Source organism: Leuresthes tenuis, unplaced genomic scaffold (genome assembly GCF_036924035.1).
Source record: "Leuresthes tenuis unplaced genomic scaffold, fLeuTen1.0.hap1 SCAF_16, whole genome shotgun sequence".
NCBI classification, from domain to species: Eukaryota; Metazoa; Chordata; class Actinopteri; order Atheriniformes; family Atherinopsidae; genus Leuresthes; species Leuresthes tenuis.
In genome coordinates, this window is record NW_027325370.1 from 16776450 (window position 1) to 16797789 (window position 21340).

Below are 21340 nucleotides of genomic sequence, written 5' to 3' on the forward strand. Positions count from 1 at the left end.
ATTTTACACAGCATGCAAACTTTTAGGAATTCGGGTTGTAGTTGTGTACCCGTAGAATTTGAATATATATCAAATAACAGCGACATAAGATTTTGAAAATATAAATGTCGTAAATGTGCAGTAAACAGCTGACTGAGGAGTATCTTCATTTTAAGCATGACCAAACTCACTAAAAGAGATTGTAGTTGGCAAGAATTTAATAAGACTGGCTAATTTTTTGTAAATTTCATGTTTGCTTACACCAGGTTTTCTTAATCAATATGTCACCTTGGGTCTGTGAATCACCTCGTGAAAAAGCTCATTACTGGTCAAAAGTCACGTTTTCCAATGTAAAAATTCAAGGAGAACAAGGACGGATGCGCGCACTGGTGGAAATTTCTCCCTACTACTGCTGCTGCTCCCGCGAACGCGCTCCATCGCTGTCATCAGTACAACATCAGCATCTTCCGGGGGGCGCGCAGAAAATCGGGAGGTGGAGGACGGAGAAACGGAGAGGGAGAGAGGCAGAGGGAGAAGAGACATACTGGATAAAGGCTACGACAAGATAATGGAGTCGAGGCGGTGGAGGACGTCGGATTTACGGGAAAGGACTGTTGAAATTTGACAGTGGGCTCGTGTTGAAAACTGGTTTCTTTGTTTTTATTTTTTTATTTTTTTTTACGTTTCACTGCGTTTGATTTCCACATGCTGCGTGTACATTAAAGGCGAGCAGAGGAAGGGGAGCACCCCACGGATGCCTCGGAAGGTAAAAACGGGGTCTACCGCGAGCGCTACAGGCAACGAGACGCATTTCATCTCACGGAAGGTAATAAAGGACATCCTGATGACAGCTCTGGACTGATGGATGAGGACGAAAAACAGCTTTAGCCCCCTCCACCTGATGACTGTGAAATAAAGAAAAATATCCTATTTTGATGGATTTTAGTTAATCATTTATGGTGTAGCCCCAAGGAAACCAGCCTTAGACAGTAATGTTGAATCACTGGTGTTGGTAAATTATTCATTAGAGGTATAAGTAGGCTATGATTTTATATTGCTTTAATGTAGCATTTCCCCCCTGCTAATTTTTATAATTTTCAGTCTCGAAGTCAGGTTTTCAGGTTCCGTTTGTATCATATGATTTTGAGGCCCAATTAGTAGCTCTTAACAGCCACATAAGAAACAGCCAAAGCGGGGGAATATTGGCGCAGGGGAGCTTTAAATAGAGAAAGGGGGGGTGGGGGGTGGGGGAGAGATCTGAATCTCGAGGTGTGTTAAGCTAAGTGTGTTTTTTTTTTTATTCACTTTCTTTTTTTTTTACTTCTTGTAAGAGTGGAAAAAGGGGGGTGGGGGTAGGACAGGGTGTAAAAAGATATAGCTGTAAGGAAAAGAAACAAACAAAAAAAAAGAAACAATAACACCAAACATGTTGCCTTCCCAAGAAGCCTCCAAGATCTACCATGACAATTATATGCGCAACTCCCGGGCCATCGGGGTGCTGTGGGCCATCTTCACCATCTGCTTCGCCATCGTCAACGTGGTGGTGTTCATCCAGCCCTACTGGATCGGCGACAGCGTCAACACGCCGCAGGCCGGCTACTTCGGCCTCTTCCACTACTGCGTGGGCACCGGGCCGTCGTCCAGCCGGGAGCTCACCTGCGTGGGCAGCTTCTCCGACTTCAGCTCCATCCCGTCCGGAGCCTTCAAGGCGGCCTCTGTGTTCGTGCTGCTGTCCATGGTGCTGATCCTCAGTTGCATCGCCTGCATGGCGCTCTTCTTCTTCTGCAACACCTCCACCGTTTACAAGACATGTGCCTGGATGCAGCTGCTGTGCGGTACGTTGCTTTTTTTTCTTCTCCTGTGCAGCCTAGGATTTGATTTATATATCAAATCTAAGACACAAGAAAAAAAAACAACACGAAATTAAGGAGGAACTAACCCAAAATTCAACCGACAGAGTGTCAGATCTATTACGATGAAACAAAATTCCAAGACACTTGTTATTTCACTGCTTTCTAAGTGGGTGAAAATAATTTTTTAGCAACACAACATGTCATAACGCACACATTTCTGAGGCCAGTATCCTGGGAATCTCTTATTGACTCATGTGACTCTTCACCTGCATGAGCAGAAATAAGGTGAAAAGTCTGTGTGCAGCATTTTCATTGTCTTTTAGTGGGTTGGAATTCATTCTGTAGCCTTAATTGCACGTAGACCCTGTTTTGTTACATCTAATTAAGAGTGTTGCACAGATTTCCCTTCATAACAACAACTAGACAGAGAGTGTGAATGCATTTTAGTGATTACTGAAACACTGATAGTGATAACAGAGCTGGAGCTCCCCCTATTACCATTGATATTCTGGGGATACACCACCGCATCTCCAAAGCAGGCAGCAGCAGGATCATTACTTTATGCTGATGAAATGCAAATGCCATTCATTCATTCATCAAACCATTTGTATAAGAAGCGGTGCAGGGAAGTGTGATATGTACAGCTCAGTGGAGATATGAATTCCTGCGATGGTGGCTGCTATTTTGAGGATGATTTCAGGTCGATTGGATTATTGTTTTCTGGGAGGTGATGGTTTTTGTCTCCACTCCTGTGAGTATAGATTACAGTATTGTAGAGATGATTATGGACAAATGGTGGCTTCCCAAGCACATGCGGGACATACTGAGTAGTGCTGCCTTCAGAGGATGTAGGTAACACCTGTGATGGTTGGATGCCTTTTTGAAAACAGCACAGTATGGGAGAGAAGGTCAGATGGATGCAGATGCCAGGGGATACTTTATAAGGTCACATACTGTCTGAACATCATTTCAAAATCCAAAAGTATTCAAAAAAAGTATTTCTACGTCATAAGAAAAGGAAAGAAATATATCCAACATATGATTTTGTTGCCTTTTTTTTTTAGCTTTCTTATCATTTTCAGAGCCGGTACTGTCACAAAATACAGATTTCAGTATATCAATGAGGCAAGTCCATCTCCGATGATTAGATGTTGCAAGGATTTAACCTCTTGGAACAAAGATCATCATGCAGCAAATCTCAGAAGGTGCAGAAAAAGAAAAAAAGAAAAATTATGATCACTCTCAAATGCACATCTCCAAGCAAGCCTCCTGTGTATCTCCGACTTCTTCATAAGCTGATCAGTGTGATAAATAGGCCAGGCAGAATAGCGTGGGAGTCAGTTTTTTGTACAGAAACAGTCAGCATGCTGAATGAGAGGGAGGGAGAGAGATCAGCACTTTTTTTCTTCTGTATTGTTCTTTTCCTCATCCTCATCTGCCCACTCTGTCCTCTGTTCTGCCGAGTGTGTTGAAAGAGTTTGCTGCTCCACAATCAGCACAGATCAGACAGAACAGCAGACGTACAGATTTTTTTTCTCTTTGTCTGAATCTTCATGACCTAACAGGAATTGAGCCTTGGTGTTCCTGCAAGCCATTAATCAAGAAAAGTAATGGAAATATGCAATGACTGAAGAGGTGTTCAGACCATTTACTGAAGCAGATTATGGAATATAAAGAATTCTCCAATACAAACGAATGGATATCTAATTTTTAGATTTAGATTATGATAAATCCTGATAGATTATTGTTGGTCATAATGCACTTTGGGAGAAAACCAAACACAAACACAGCATATCAGCACAAACACCTCATACCAACTGTCAAGCACGGTGGTGGAGGGCTGATGCTTTGGGCTTGTTCTGCAGCCACAGGACCTGGACATCTTGCAATCATTGAGTCCACCATGAACTCCTCTGGATACCAAAGTATTCTAGAGTCAAATGTGAGGCCATCTATCCGACAGCTAAAGCTTGGCTGAAACTGGGTCACCAACATGATAATGAAAAGAAAAGAATCAAGGTGTTGCAGTGGTCCAGTCAAAGTCCAGACCTCAACCTGACTGAAATGCTGTGGTGGGACCTTAAGAGAGCTATGCATAAACTAATGCTGCAAACCTCAATGAATTGAAGCAACGCTGTAAAGAAGAGTCGGTCAAAATTCCCCCACAACCATGTGAGAGACTGATAACATTATACAGAACATTATACATTTCTTCAACTTATTGCTGCTAAAGATGGTTTTACAAGTGGTTGAATCGTGATGTGAACTCATGCTTAGTTTTCTTTAAATATGTCATGAGCTGCTGTTCTTTTGAAGTTGTTTTTAATCAAATTTTAGTATCTAATAAGGACCAGAGTATTTTTTGTTCTCAGTGGTAAAACCTTGGAATTGAAACAGGGTTTGGTTTCTTTTTCACATGATTGTATAAAGCTCAACAGTTTGCTCCAGTGGCTCTGAACCTGTGGGGCAGGCAAGAAAATCAGAGTCATCAACAACAACATTCACTTTTGTTGCTTCTAGTTTGTGGGAATATGTCAGAGTTTATGAAACTTCAGAACCTTACCTTGGTGAAGATAAGTAGTCTAATAGGCTTGGCAGACAGCCAAATGCTGTTTACCACCTTGGAGATGATCATTTAATCATCCACTCTGCCCTGGTGGGTGCCTGCAGGTCTCCTGGCACAGCACAGTAACAAAGTAATCACAGAAAATACTGTAAGGGCCAAGCTGAACCATTGGTGGCCCTAAGTGTTTGGCCAAATGGAACAAGAGCATCATTTAGCGAGCAGGTTGGACAGAGTGTGGTGGTTGGCTAATGTTTACTAAGGTTAAAAAAAAAAGGAACCTGCTATTATAGAAACATTAGCATCCACCTACTCACCCTCATATCAAGTTTGACAATCCATGCAGGACATCAGTTTTCTTGCTGTAGTTGCCTATCAGATTCGGGATGAGTGGCTCATTACACTGGAGAGATTAAAGTGACTTATTGGTTTAGGAATGATTGAGTAAAAGATGAGAAAAAAATGGAACCTGGGCCAAAACACTGAGGTGCAGGACTCTTGGCAGTGCAAACTGACACAGAGCGTCTTGGCATCTATTACCTGAAAACAGGCCAGAGTTGGCTTCTATGTAAGATGAGCTGACCAAATGTGAATGAGGTTAAAGCCTTTGACAAGTACTTCAAAATGGCAACACCCCACCATACAGCATTACTACACATGTCAACGTGTAAAACGCAGCCCAACTGATCTGGAGAAATCTTTACAGAGGACTGAAAGACTAACGTCTTTGCTGCGGTGCAGATGTGAGCCAAGTCAAATAAACAAAATCACCAGTAACAATATGGGCTGCTCTTAGAAACACAAGAAGAAATTACAACAAAACTGTACAGGGGCCAAAGCTGGGGTCTTTGTCGTGGTGCAGGATAACAGCAAACACTAGCAACTGATAATCCAATTAACTTTAGGCTTAGCTCAGCATCATAAAACTAGTATGTCAGGCACATTAAAGGACAGCCTTGTATGTTTCTTTCTTTTCTTTCTTGACATTCCCACTGAAAAAGCTGTTGTCATTGATCTATTTGTATAATTACAGATAATCAATTGTACAAGATGGTCACATGGACATTCATTCAGTCATTTTCCATACCGTGGCAATGACCATTTCCATGGCATTTCCATGGCATGATCTGTGAAAATGACTTTACATTCGAGTGCACAGTCATGCTTCCTCCTATAAAAGAGGACATCTAAGAATAGAGAGACAGTTTACCAGCAGAGTAATGAACGATCAACTTTTACACTTGAGACCATAGCTAGAAGTAAAAAGTATCCACATCAGCTCTTATTAAAAACTCTATTAACACTGCTTCAGAACAGTGTCAGAACACTTCCTCCTGTGTTGGACAGCTTTGTAACATTCCTTAAAAAACACTTCAGTCACTGGTTTGTCAGGTCTCCGGACATTATTCTTTACACATTTAATTTCTCTTTGTTCTTTATTGCTTATACCTACGTTAATGCGGAGTTGGGGATGTCTTCCTGGACACACTGAATGAACGCCCCAAATTTAAACCAGTACAACTCGTTCTAACCACAGAGTGTAAGAAGAAAATGCAAATTTAGGGAAATACCCTCTGTGTTTCAGATGGGTGTCCTTCGGTGTTGATATGCCACCGAGGCAAATGCAGACTCTGATACAGACTCTGAAAACAAACATTATTCTTAAGCAGCAACTTGTAAACAAACAAAGGCAGTTTAGTTTTCAGTTTTCTTGTCACACCATGATTTCTTTCAGCAGAACTTAGTGGTTAGGTTTAGGCACTACAAGCACTTGGTTTGGTTAAGGCAGGGGTTGACAACCTTAAACACTCAAAGAGCCATTTGAACCCGTTTCCCACATCTAAAAGGAAGATAACGCTGCATATATAGTTTTTTTTACCTTTGTGCTATGTATAAAAATGAACTGCTACAGAAAAAACATCATTCTAATTCTGCATGCAACAAAAACATTTTTAACTCCGAAAAAAAAGACGCCGGGTTACTTTCAAATAAAATACTCCATGTCTATTTGAGTCTTCCTCGTATTTATGAAACTTAAACTTAAATGATCCACCTGCAGAAAATCCATCCTGCTGTGTTTATTCTGGAAATGTCTTGCAACATGTGATTTTTTGTTGTTTGCCAACTTCTCACCACATATTAAGCAGACTAATAAACCAGTCTCGTCAGCAGTGAAAACAAATGAATCCGCCCGCGTAGCATTAAACGTTCAGTTCAGTTTTGCTTTTCTTGGATTTATCTGTGTTTGGCCTACCGGCGGATGCCGCACATCTGCGGTTGTGAGCGGCAAAAAATTAAACCTGTTTTATTTTAACACTACATTACCATAATCTTCAAATTTAGAATTACATTTAAAAAACTAACGAATTACAATAAAATACATTTAAATACTTATTACTTATTTTCCAAAGCCACAGGGGGCCACAGCAGAAGGATAAAAGAGCTGTGGGCTGCCGTCCCCTGGGTTAAAGCATCCCATCTGCTTGGTTAAGTTAAAGCAACACGACCTTCTAGTTAGGTTGAAGCATTAAAACCTGCATCTTTAGGGAAGGAAATATGTTTGTTGGTTTTAAATATATGCATTGATGTTAATCCCGTACAGAGGATAATAATGTGGAAATAATTTACCAAGTAAACATGATAGTTTAAAAACTGACACAAAAGGCTGCTTTAATTTGCTATGTCAATGTGTCCTCATGAAAAAACAGTATTGGGTGCCATCAGAGTGCAAATATGCTTACAGTTACAGCTGTTTGCAACAGCTTGAGACAGGTGATTGTTTTTTCATGCTTTAATCAGTTTCTCCAGTGATTTGTTGTTCTGATCTTTGTTTTGACAAAAGAAGCGGCCTCTAATTACTTCTGTTAAACAGCTGGTTCATTATATAATAAAGAAATCTTTTATTTAAAGTCCATTATCTTGCTGTTGCAATTTATTTGTAGCCACCATTGTCTGGCTGTGTGGAATACCCATAAGTATTCTATTCATGGTTACGATGATAACCACAAATGATGGTCGTTTGTAACTTAGAACTTCCATCTCACCCTAAAGATGCCTGTTGCTGGATTGGAAAATCCAAAGCATTGGTCATGATCTAGGTTATCCAGGTTTTCTCATGGCATCAGTTGACCAAAATAAAGCCAGACAACACATCATTCAGAGGGGAATAACATAACAAAGAGAAGAGTGGATAAATGTACTTCCTGTGTTTCATGATAGTTTAAATCGATGGGATTTGTAAACTTTGTGGAAGACGAGATTTGACTTACAGGAGAGACATTTTAAAAACAAGGAGTGATTTCTGCTGTAATTTTTACTGTGCATAATGTGCAAAGCTGATCAAATGGTGTTGTGTTCCTGCTGACATTAAAATCACAGGCAAGAGCAGGTGGCATAAAAATCTACCCCAACCGTGAAGAGAGGTTAGGAATAAATCCTCACAGGGTGTAGTTAACGTTACGAAAAACAACAATGACAGTTTTCTGTAAATAGATTTAAATGTGGACAACTGAAGGAAAATAAGTCAACAGCGAGGTCAGAAGGGCAAAGAACAAATAAAAAACACAGAAATTATAAAAGTGGCTTCGGTCTGAGCCATTAAAGAATCAACAGCTGCCTGCTAATGGGCGGCTTTCTTCCTTTCTTTCCCCAGTTATGTCCCACCTCAGTGGGACAGTGAATAATGGGGTCATTTTACAGACACAATCTAGAATAAGCAACTTTTTTTCCCCTCACATAAAAGAAGCAAAGGGAGGCCGAGATTTCCCAAATGCACCTAAGCTCTGTGAGGACCTTCACTGCTCGCACCTTTGCTTTGGTTTTGATTAATTCAGTGGGAAATGCTTTTGGGGGAAACTGCTGGAGCATAAGTTTAAACGCACCTTACTTGAACAAAGATGAATTTAGTGCAAAAACTTGAAAAAAAATTAAAGCAAAGTTGGAGTTTTCTTAATCCCAAAAGACTAACAGATCTCTACCACATCTTCTCTCTTCTTCCATGCTTTTTTAGTTCTAATCCTCTTCAAAGCTCAGTAGCTCTAACCACTGGCTTCCTTTCGCAGTCCTCTCCTCCATCAGCTCATGTCTTCATCCCTCCTTCATGTCTGAACCTGTCTGATGCAATATTAAACAGAACTAAGCAGGACATGGGCCATGGCACAGGAGAGGAGCTGTCTCGGGAGAAACGACCTGTCAGCGACTGTTCGGTCTTAGTGCATCTGTGTAAACGAAAGAAAATATGGAATCAGTGTGTGAACTTGAGGAATGGAGTGTGGATTTAAAAATATCCATACAATAGAATGAGATGTTACACATGTGTGTGCTTATCTATGGTGAATTTAACATTGTTGTATTGGTATACACTGGCTTGCTTCTTGAAGTATAGGCTTGAAGCCAACTAAATAATATATAGAAATTTGCTTCTGTTGTCAAATCAACCTTTTTTAAAGGACAATAAAGCTATATCAATTACGATCAATCACTACGAAATTACAAATGATTTGGCCATGAATACTAGCCTGTGCAAGCATATGCTTTGTAGGAGGCTTTTTGGTGGAGATGCACTGTCACAGCTGGAAATGAGAGAGAATATATCTTCAGGAGCCGCTGTAGACATCTGTCTTTACACATGCCACTGCTCTGGAACAACTCTAGAACATTTCAGGACTTCGGTGCATATGTAAGCACGGCTAAAGATGGGCTGGACTCTGAGCCTCCTTTTGCAATGAGCAGGGCAGTCCTCAATAGAGCATCTGAAACAGACACAGACAAAATTATCTGCCGCCGATGTAACAGCTGCTGTCATCTCATTATCGTGGTAAGTTGAACACGGTCAAAAAGTTCCTCAAAGCATCAAAATGATGACTCGAGCCCTTCATCAAACTGAATCATACATCAGTGAGTTCCGGTATTCTACATGTGTTATAATCTGATGTGTTAGTTTTTTATAATTCTACTCATCTGAAATCCTGTACCAAGCAAAAAATGAGAAACAAAACAACGGTACAGGGGTGTACATGTCTACTCAACAGATAAAATCAAGCTACCTGCACACAAAGAAGCTACTCTCTGTCCAACATAAAATACTGAAAAATAAGAAATCATACAACACTAAAGGATTTTGAACACTAAGTTGTCGCATGTTAGGAAACAAACACAATGTGACATAAAGTCATTCATATTTAGAAACGGACTCCAAAGCTTTTGTCAGACATTAAAGATTTTCTTTGATTCTTAACACTAGTCCAGTGTTTTTTTGAGAGTCGTTAGCTTCACTCGGAGCCACCGCACATGCGAAAGTCATCATCTAAAATAGCATCTGACACACTGATTCACTTAGTTTCTCAGCACATCATAAAAAACAACAAAAAGAACACAGGGACCTGGAAGTAAAAAGAAAACAATATCGTATTGCGGATATCCGCAACGAACAGATTATTGGAATATCTGACTGAATTGATTTTTTTAGAAATACTTACCAGTACTAACATCCATGTGTCAAATCCTAGCTATGCTTACCTGAAGATGAGAGTGAATCTCACATCTGACCTTATATTTTTTTTAAATCACTTCCGTCTGAAGGTTTATTTTGTTGTAGGTAGCTGCTCACTTCCTAGGTTAGTCATTCAAAGCTGGTTGATAAGGTAAAGCAAGGCAGGTTTATTTGTACAGCACATCTCGTGTACAAGACAATTCAAAGTGCTTTACATAAAACATTAAAAGCACTATAGCAGGGTGCAGAAGAATCATTGAAAGGACATTAAAACAAACTTAAAAAGAGGTCAAAGAGATTAAATAAAAACAGAAATGCAAGAAGTAAAAGTTATGGTTTTGATAAAAGGCAGCAGCAAATAGTAAAAGTTTTTTACCTCGATTTAAAACAGTAGATTTTAGGAGCGTGAAAACTGAATGCCACCTCTCTATCTGTAGCCCTGACTGTGGGAACAGAGAGCAGACTTGATCCTGATGATCTGGTTCAGATGATCCAGACTGTATTTTGGCCCTAAACCATTCAGTGCTTTGTAGACTAACAGCAGTATGTTGAAGTCAGTTCTTTGACAGACAGGAAGCCAGCATAAAGATCTGAGGAGTGGAGTTATATGATTCACTTTCTTGGTCACAGTGAGGACTCAAGCAGCAGCGGCAGGTAAGCGCTCCTATCACCAGGCTATGTTTTATGTAAGTAATATTTAAGGATGCTGTTAGATAAAGTTTTTGGTAGTTAGAAACCTACAGGATAAAAGTGTCCTTCTTACGGCTTTAACTTCCTCAAAAATAACACAGACCACAACTGGAACTTGTCTAAATGGTATGCCATGTTTTCACCACCTATTGATTTGCTCAAAAACTATGCGTCTATGAAACTAGTGTAAAATTTCATGGGCAAAACCTCTACCACCTTTGCTCAAAAGGACCGTTGAAGGGCCAGAGTACTGTCTGTTGCTTGTGATGTAACCGCAGACACACGGCAAAGATGTGGTTCGCATCATCTTTAGATATAATTTGTTAAGACAATGAAAATAAATCCTGAATGTTACATTGCCTCTTTTCCAACATATCGCCCTAACTGTGACACTGGAATATAAAGCCAGATCGTAGTTTGTGCATCCTCGTCTGTGGACATCTGCGAGTCTGATGTAAGCCCTGCACATGCTTTACTCTGTAAAGTGTGTGTGTTGGAAAATTTAAGGAAAATGTATATATCCAAGTAATGAAAATGCTTACAAATCGTTTGCATGGACAGGATCTGGAGGTGTTGTTGGGGAGAATAGGGCGTCTAGTTTGGGAGCCTTAGGGTCACATCTGTGCTTTTTGTAGATTATATAGTTCTGTTGGATTCTTCAGGCCATGACCTTTAGCACATGCTGGAGTGGGAAGCAGCCGGGGATGAAAGTCAGCTCTTCCAGATCTGAGATCATGGTTCTCAACCTTAAAAGGTGGAATGCTCCCTTCGGGTTGGGGATGAGTCCCTCCTTCAGGCGGAGGAGTTTAAGTATCTGGGGACTCTGTTCATGAGTGATGGTAAGTTGGAGCGAGACATGGACGGAGACTGGGGCTTCGTCAGCTGTAATGAGGGCGCTGCACCAGAAGGCAAAGCTTTCAGTTTACCGGTCCATCTTTGTTCCAGCCCTCACCTATGGTCACCGATCTGGGTAGCAACCCAGATATAAGCAGATGAGTTTCCTGTAGCGGGTGGCTGGGCTCAACCTTAGAGATAGGAAGAGTTTGACCATCCGGAGGGAACCCTGAGTAGAGCTGCTGCTCCTCTGCATAGAAAAGAGTCAGCTGAACTAGTTCGGGCATCTGTTTAAGAGGACTGTTTTCATTACATTACAAGATCTAATCCAATCAGCTATGAATCAAATTACCTAACAATTCATCACTCATTTCTTAAACTGGCATTTTTTCAATTCACATTTTCATCACTTCTATTTTCCATCATTTACTTCTTGGTTACTTCGAGCCCTAATTTTTAACAATGTCATGAAAAACATGATTCACGTATGTCATGAAATTGTACAAGAAAAAGCAACATAATTCACTTTTCTGCTGTACTTCCTGTGCAGACAGTCGATGTGGTCTCAGTTTTTGGGAAATCCCACAAATGAGTGTGCATGCATACATGGGCATATGATGAAAAATGAAGACGTGAAAACGGTGAATTTTTAACTCGCTACGCGTGAGAAACACTTACTGCATTGCAAATAAATTTTATCACCTGATGTGAATCACATAGTGTGGATGCATCCTCCCCTCACCTGACAGGGTTACTGATGAACAATCCTGTTCCAGTTCGATTTCAGTCTGTGTTCTGCTCTTTTATTTATCGTTAAGGAAAGCAGGAGAGCACAAGAAAGAACGTTTGAGTGGAGACGGTGCAGCCCGAACGACAGCCAGCAAAACAAAGTGAATTAACATGCAGCTTTAAGTTCATTTGTAAACTTGCACGTGATGGTGTGAGAGCTGAATTATTAATGAGACATTTTCTTTCTGTTCTCTGTGGGGTTGGGTTTTTTTCTGCTCTAGTAAATGTGTAAAAAAGACCATCTACGTGTGTTCGTGTGTCCATACTTTAAGCTTTGTATGCATGGTGGATAAAAGTGCCTGCATGCACGGGCTTCCAGCAGTTCCAGTTAAAAAGATGCTGCAGTGGTCGACTGGAAATGCTGAGAAGCAGAGAGAAGAGTTTCCTCGGGGGATATCCCTGCTCACGCTCTCACTCTCTGAGATTTCTGTCGGCTTTTCTCAACCAAACGTACATGTTTTAAATATCAGGCGCTTAATAAATAATTCCATAGACACTGGGGTGTTCCTATAAATATCCTGACAGCTGAATAATGGATTTCTTTGACCTCTGTCTCATCATCACTTAGTCTGAAAGCGTGTCTGTGTGTGTGTGTGTGTGTGTGTGTGTGTGTGTGTGTGTGTGTGTGTGTGTGTGTGTGTGTGTGTGTGTGTACCTGTACAAGAAAGAAGCAAAGCCCTTTAAGATTGTTGATTAAATATATGAGGAAAAAAATAGAATTGCCTCATTAAACTGTGCCTCGTCCATGCTTCTCATTTACATAGATGGTTAGCATCTACAGTAGACTTTCATTGTCCCTCAGTGTGTCCGGCTATTTTTGCGAAGCCGATTTGAAGCTTTATTCATTTCTTTCTTTCAGATAAAATCATGTTCTTTTAATTTAATTATCAAGTAAAATGTCTATTTGCTATATTTTAGTGATTTTGACCCATGGGTGGCAACCTGCTGCAACATGGACATGGACATCTTGTGTATTTCTTCGCATCTTTTGAAGATTTTTTTTTCAAATTAGCTTGTGTTTTGCGATAACAGATCTTTTAAAAACATTTTTCTACTCTTTTCACTCTTTGGGTGTTGTGCTGCTGGAGGGATTTCTGCTTGTATCTGGTTTGATGCATAACTAAGGCAAAGGGGAAATTGTCTGCGTGTTGGAACAGTGGAAAGCCCAAGTAATGCCTGGAATAAGATTCCAATTACAGATGAGTTGAAGAGGAGGAAAAAATGGAGAGAAAGGAGGAGGAACCTTTTCTTCCTTTGATCATCTTAGGATGTGGGAGATCACTAGCGTGGAAAATGAATGACCCATGAGTGCTTACAAGGAGGCAGCAGGAATATCAGGATTGTTGTTTCGCAGAGACATGACTTTAGGAACAACTAACACCTTTCTACTCTGCTTAAAGACTATAAGGGCAGACAAAGGCAGTGAAGAAGGAGGGATTACAGAGCTTGTTAACAACAGATGGCCTTGACATGTCACTTAGAAGGCATCTCTGCACCCCAGATGTTGAACTGTTTGCTGTGAATTCCTGTCCATGCTGTGTGTGACATCATCAGCCAAGTTGTTGCCAACCCACAAAAACAACACCCCAACCCATTCATGCAACCAGTAAAGATTTCTGCCACACCTAATTGTCGACAACAAAAGCACATCTTTAATGATAATGTATACTGTAGCAATATGATTTCCATTCAGAGATTGATAAAGTATTATTGAATTTAATTAAATTTAAGTGAATTGAAAGCCCAATGCGCCCTCTAAACACACACACAAGTGCATTCACATTTTACATTGGTTCTTTAAGGGTTAAAGTGGTGTGACTGCCAGCATTTGCTCTGTTGATCTAGGACACAGTACAAGGACATCCGGATGGTGAGAGGCACATCCTTTCTGTTGGGATCGAACCTGTCACTGGGTGCTTTTCATCATTTCAACTCCTGTGCTCCCCCTCAGCCTGAAAATACAGGATTGTCCAATCTCTTAAAACCCCTCAAGGGAACAAAAGGCCTGGACAAATGTCCAAAAAACCAGAAATAATATATTGTTGTTGGCCTCAATGGAAATCATCAGGCTACAGCATTGACGAAACTACGACTACTCAAAATATAAACTACAAAAAGCCCATTAGATACTTCACCCTGAGCGTTCTTTCTGTATTGTTTCATGCTGGTTGTATAAACATGAACAGAAACAGGGAAAATATTACTTCATTTGGTTATTTTGAACAATTTGAAATAAAAAAAAAAGAAAAGAAAGAAAGTCTCAAAACAAAAATATACGTTTTGTCAGATTAAAAACTGCCGCCACTCACCTTTCTGTCCTAGTATCTAATTACATGAATCATAGTTTGGATGGAATTAAGTGTCACTTTGAAAGTTTTCTCCTCATGTTTCATAAAGGAAGGTCGAGTGTATCCTTTGTTAAAGGAGATAAAGCACTAAAGTTCTTTTCATTGGCATTTTGCCAATTCAAAACTTTATAACACTATTTCCCAATATTCCTTTCTGCTGCACTGCAGTTTCCCTTTGGAGATAAATATATTTCTGTGGATATTTTTGTGCACGTACACAAATGAATAAAATACTTTCCTGTTGCTGGAAAGAAATCATGAGATTATGTTTGACAAACTCACAAAGTTTTGAGGCTGTTCTCATGACTGAAAATGACTTTGCTCAAACGACACTGGCTCGTTTTTCCACATTACAAGCTAACATGCTGCACATTCATCACTCTGACCTAAACACCCTGATACAGAAGACAGGACACAAAACGTCTTGTACTGGAACTGACTGTTTGCAGTGGACATGGCATTGCTCAAAGATACTGGGTGAATATATGAAGGGAGCATTTGATTGTGCCTTTACGGTCTATGAAATTTCTCATTAAGCCTCTGTTTGTCTTTTCCAATCACCATTCAACCAGTTAGATTAACTGTTAAAATAATCATATGAGACAAATAATAAAAGCTGGTTGCACCATCGCAATGCTATGCCACCAAATAATTTAAAAAGCAACAGAGTCACCAAACCACGCGGGAAAAGGAGCACTCAATGCCGTAGTTTCAGCATCAGTTTTATACATTTCCAAGAGAAAACCAAGATGTTTCCCAGACATTTTATGTCTGATAAATGGCAAATAAGTTGACAAAAAATAAAAAAAGAGACTATTTATAGTCATGAGTAGGCTTGAAAGAGTGTAAAGACAGGATGAAAGACTGAAAGCTCTATGCCAAGTGGGCCAGTGATCCCTGGCAGCAACATCTTGTAAAGTGCCCCCTCAGCAATCCACACAATCACACTCAAACACACGCACACACGCACACACTAGGCTTGATCTCAACTCCAATAAAAGCTCTGTATATCAGCGAGGAGGCCGTTCATTAGATAGATGGAGGACATCAGGCCGAGGTCCACACACAGTGACAGAGGGAAGGGAAGGGCAGACCTCAGACAGGCTTTATTACATTATAGAGAGTACGGGCTGATTTGTTAACGCAGCGATGTTCACACCCTTCAACTTCACAGCTCTGCGTTGGGCTTCAAACAGCAGCAGCATGCCTCCATGAGAACGCCAAGGGGTGGAAACATTTACAGGAGGTTACAGCCTTGTTTTTATCTTTTATACTGACAGGGGGACCTCTGAATGTATGAAAACTAGTTTACATTTTGTCATAAAATTTCAATTATGTCTCAGGTTTTGCAAAAAGAACAAAAACACACACACGTGTACACCAACACGTCATATCAACTTGATATAAAATCCATCAACGCAGTAGCTTGTGCGAAGCTGTGAACATGTTTGTATCTTAGAGCACAACTTCAGTGAAATAATCGTAAGAAACTCTGATTTACTTCCCTTTGTGAGTGATCTGTAATCTGTCTCATAATCTCATAACATTGTTCCATTATGCGGCATTCAGTGTAAACTGGGAACTCGTTTTCAACCTTGAAAGAGGTAAAAAAAATAGAGAAATCCGCAGAAAAAAAAAAGAAAACTCAAGAAGTTGGATTTTCTCATCAGTTGTGAAGACAAAGTCTCCCAAAAAATAGCAGTTTACATGGTAAACTGATACATTACGTTCTGCTGCACCGACCACCATGCATATAAATGTATCTGAAATTCATACATAATCCACATGTTCAGTATTGAACACAAATTTGTAAGTGAACCACTAATTTTGTCACTTTGGGGAAGCTGTAATAATGAGAAGCAATTAGCACATCATCAGTTAGCATCACAGTGGACACACCTATTAGAAAATCTCACGCATAGACTGTATAGCATAAAGAAACAGCATGAAGTCAGATAATATTCATGCAAGATTATATTATTTGGGGTACAAATGCACTGAATCTAATTATCAGCAATGCAGGAAACTAATAGGTTTTCTTAGTTTTAAAAATAGAAAACAATTAAAGTGTTATAATGAATTATCACCAGCAGGACGTGCTCAAGTGCTTAGTCAGGAATGGTCCAATAACACGGCACAACTATGAGGCGTTGTTCTACACGCAGCGATGTATTACAGTGAGCTCATATCATTATCTTCTGGTGGACAGGTTCAGCCGGTTAACTCGCTTTCTCTGAGTTCTGGCTCCTTACATTTCATTTCTGTTGACATGAATCAGGCTGTGATAAACTACAAGCTATGAATTCTACCAACGTGCCATCTGTCATAACAAGAATGCATTTATAACTGCCTAATCTGACAGAGTGTCCATGTCAGATTACAACATGTTTTAGCATAACTCAGTCAGACCACAATATGAGAGGGTGTCACAGCCGTGGAAAACAGCTAACACAGAGTCAAGCAACTCAGAAGGAATCGTGTGAAGTCTACTATAACACACACACATATGTAACATACTGATGGTATTTTTAGAGCTCTTACATAATGTTTCTTTTTTTTTTTGCCTGTAATGAAAAAGAATGTGTGAAAACACATTGATAAAGCAGTCTGGCAAAATTGTTATGCAACAGTTCTAAAAATATAAATGATGTGCTATAAATAAATAACTTCACAGTTATTTTTACTAGCTGGGAATCAAACATCTTGCCAATATTGTTTTCATTGTCTTTCTGCTCTGATTTGTGGTCGCTGGTGCTGTGAATGCTGCACTGACAGGAAGTCGCAAAGGAGCAGCAGTCTCCATATGACACCCCCCCCCCCCCCCCCCCCCCCCCCCCCCCCCACACACACACACACACACACACACACTTTATTCTTCAGCTCCGTCCGTCTTTCCATCCGCCCTCTATTTGATCCCACTGCTTTCCATCTTTGAAGTTCCTTCCCTCCAAGTTCAGAAACGCACTGTCTTGTGTGAAAAGTGGGAGGGAGGAAGAGGAAAAAACCCTAACAGCTTCAAAAGGCTTTTCTTGGGTTGTGGGAAGGTGGGGGGTTATTTTTAGCCTGCTGGTGCCCACTTGAATACTCAAGTTGAAGGAGAAAGGTAGATAGACGATAGCACAGGAGAGACCGTGTCACATGGTCTGCCACAAATGTATGTTTCATGTAGTTTTTGGAGTAAGCGTTGAAGTACACCATTTTACAGGTGAAAAGGTTGGTGAAGGACAAAGCTGGGCACTACAGGTGATCCTCAGACTGAATCAGCTCACCCAGAAGCTTCTTAAAGATGTAGGGTCACAGAAAACAGGAGTTATGGAAGCTTAATTTGCAGGTTAGCAACACAAGGTTTTAAAAAGATGCAGCAAACACGAAGCAAGTGCGTATAAGTGTATGAAGTGATATAGCATGAGCATCACAACAAAGCTATAATGAGCTCAACAACATGTGAAAGAACATGAAAGACCACATTCTTGTAATTTTGAGTCATATAGTCAAAGAGACAAATATTAGGAGAAATTATAAGTTGCTGTCTCTGTTGGACTGTATCTGTGCACTGATGTCCCGGCAGCCTGATGCAGCTGGATACGTACAACAGGAGCTGCTACACTGAGAAAATGACAGTCTCACACAAATCCACCAGTTTCTACATCCTACCCGGAACTCCAACTTTTTTTCCCAATTAGCTTTACTGATAAGTGGTTTTCTTGAGGCTACACAGCTGTTTAGTCCCAATCCCCCGAGTTCCCTTTGCGTTGTGCGTGTGGAGATGCTCTTACTTTCACTATCAAACATTTCCGTGAGTTCTACTGTTGTTTTTTACGACTTAATTCCACCAAACGTTGAAGTGATCGCCAATCACGATCATTCAAGACTTTTTTTCCGACCACATTCCTTCCTCAAAGGTGCTGTTTCCCCACTGTCCTTCCAGTTTTTAATAGTGCATTGGACAGCTCTTAACCCAATTTTCGATGTTTTCTTTGCTTGATGCATGCCAATAATCTGACCTTTCTAATACAGATTAACATCTTTTCCACAAATTGGTTGTTTAAGAAATGAGAAGCTACTCACCGCATCAGTTAGGGTTAAATAACTTGTTGCCAGCTGAAACACAATCATCCATGCTGTAATTATCCAATGAGAGGCTCTTAACTATTTGCTTAGTTAAATCCAGGTGGTGACCTTTTTTGGGGGGATGGGCAGTGTGCATCAGGTGGAAAAATCTAACTTTGTTAACTGCAGTCAAAAAGAAATCTGTGAACTAAAGTTTGTGCAACTTGCACTAAAATAATCTTTCACATGGACGACTTCACCCTCCCCTCAAAAACAACCGACCACCAACCTTTTGTCAGAGCTACTAAAACTCATTATCACTGACACTGTATAGAGCTACATCACAGCACATTTCGCACACATTTCAACAAAACATTACATATATACTTTGTAAATAAGAAAACCTGAAAGATGCACTTTAACCTCCAACTCTGTGGATTCTCAGTCTCTGTACCAGCCCTCAGCAGCATCTAGTATACAGTAGGTAAGTTTAGCACACAGGTGGCCTCAAGAAATGTAATAGCCACCGAAAGCACAAATCAGCTCAAAACATGTGACACTGGCCTTGAAAGCGTACTTTTCTACTCTGATACCTGTAAGTTGTGCGTGTGCATCATTTTCACATGCACGGTTTCAGCGACTAATTGACAGCCATAAATATACTACGAAGGGAAATGACTGCTAAATGAGTTGACACGAGGCTGAAATATTGTGCCCATCGAGATTCTTCGAGTGTCTCCGTTGCAATGTTTTTGGAAAAGCCCACACAATAACTTTGGATGAGTTTGATGCCATGTGGGGAAACATTCATCAAAAATCCATAAAACATGTTACCTGATGCTCATTACTCAGTTAATGATTTTATCGTCTCTCATCATGTCTAATATCTCACGTAAAGGTCATAAAAGAAGCTAATAACGTGATGATTTCCCATGACGATTACTTCCTTTGCTCCTCTATCCTCTCATTACTTACTGTATTATCGTCATTATATTCTCTCATTATATTCTCTCATTACATTCTCTCATTATGCCAGCAATCATACTGTCAGAGCAGGGGCCACATTTTCGAACGGTGCTCATCTCAGCCTAAAATAAGACTCCTTGTGTTTGCATGTTTACACAGAGAGGTTGTGACTAATCTCATATCCTCCCTCATCTGTTGCCACGACTTCACCACCCACCATTTTCTCATGATGGATTGCTCATATGCAATAAAAACAGGGTTTTCAGTGGGAATCACCGGTGTTGTATAATACAAGCTCATGACTAATGGACTTCTCTTTAATATAGGCAGATCATCACCTACTGACCCTATGAGAACAGCTTTCTCCATCAGCTTTCATTCATATGAAACTGCATTTCCTCACTACCCTCTCAGGAAAGTTTTGCATTCTGTTTAAAGGGGAAAAAAAGTTCAACCCTAGCCTGCAGCCCGCATTATTTTGTACGCATCTTCATTGTGGGTTGGGTTGTGCACTGAATGCACAACACTTCCATGAGATGGCTTCAGCCCAGTGCTGGACCTGGCACAAAGGACAGTTACTTGATTTGCTTCCAGCACTGGCACATCTGCCTCCAGTAAAAATGGAGGCTTTTTTTTTTTTTTTAACCTTGTGTGACAAAAGTGGGTGAGTGAACACCATTTGTCATTATATTTCCCAGCATTACAACAGTCTCGCATTAACCATACTTGTTTGGTTTGATTTAACAATGTTAGTTACATCTTTGTTCATTGGTCAGCAGACACCAGCAGCGTTTTGCTTTCTGATTGAGTACATCTTAAACACATGAATATCTGTTTAAATCTATCTAAATGCTGGATGCATTGATTTAAAGAAATTGGTGGATTTTTCTTTTGTTTGGATGTCTATGGTGATAAGACTGAACAAATTGCTGTTTTATGGTGTATTTAAGAAGTTTACTAGTAATGAGTAGCTGCATACTATTTTGGAGTCCTGTAAAGAACAGGTGAAGGTGAACTTGGTGAAGAGGACCCGAGGTTGTTTAAGGGCTGGTCCTTTGTCTGTGTGGGGACGCCATGTGAGTGAAGCTGGGTTCAAGTGAGATTAACTTTGGTTTGTCTGATTTCAGACATGTTTTGTTGGCGAAGGTTAACTGTTAAGTGGTGTGTCTTCTCAACTTTTTCACACGTTTTTGTTGCAACATGCACTTCTGTATGAGAAGACCTCTGCCTTCTACCATTTTTTACCCACTCTGACCCTATAGCCTTATGTCACCTTGTTACTGTGTTTGAATGCTGCCCATCATCCTTCAGTACATGCACACTCACGGCACTTCAAATATTCACAATTAAACAAACATTTATTGGACTGAAAGATATATTCATGGTCTTGAAAGGGTCTGACTTTTAGTCCATATCATAAGTGATGTTGCCTGTGGGAAAGATATGTGTGGTCTGGAATAATCTCCCAGTGGAGCCCTCTGCTTTACGTACAGCCTCACTTGGAGTTGGTGAGCACCGAATATGGCAAAAACAGCTTCCCATTGCAGCACACTATGATAAATGAGCAGGTGTAAAGTATAGATTACCCCTGTTGTTAATGTTTAAACTGCATATGTATTTCCCAGGAGGGTTTTGTGCTGTGTGCATCCTGCATATGTTTTCTGGGTTTGGGATCTGTTTTGCACGTTTTATTGATTTTTCAGCAACTGAATCGCGCACAGAAATCATTTTTACACCAATTTACATAGTTTTTTTTTGTGTAAAAGACACCTGTGTG

At 40.2% G+C, this 21340-nt stretch overlaps 1 protein-coding gene across 1 annotated transcript in view; it reads left to right on the forward strand.

Annotated features, from left to right (window-relative positions):
- The first annotated feature begins 1311 nt into the window (after positions 1 to 1311).
- The window catches only part of lhfpl4a (LHFPL tetraspan subfamily member 4a), a 29994-nt gene continuing 9965 nt past the window's right edge, over positions 1312 to 21340 (forward strand). The window contains exon 1 of the mRNA XM_072367766.1: positions 1312 to 1814. Within this exon, the coding sequence (XP_072223867.1) occupies positions 1406 to 1814 (409 nt within the window). The 5' untranslated portion in view covers positions 1312 to 1405. The remainder of the gene's footprint in view (positions 1815 to 21340) is intronic.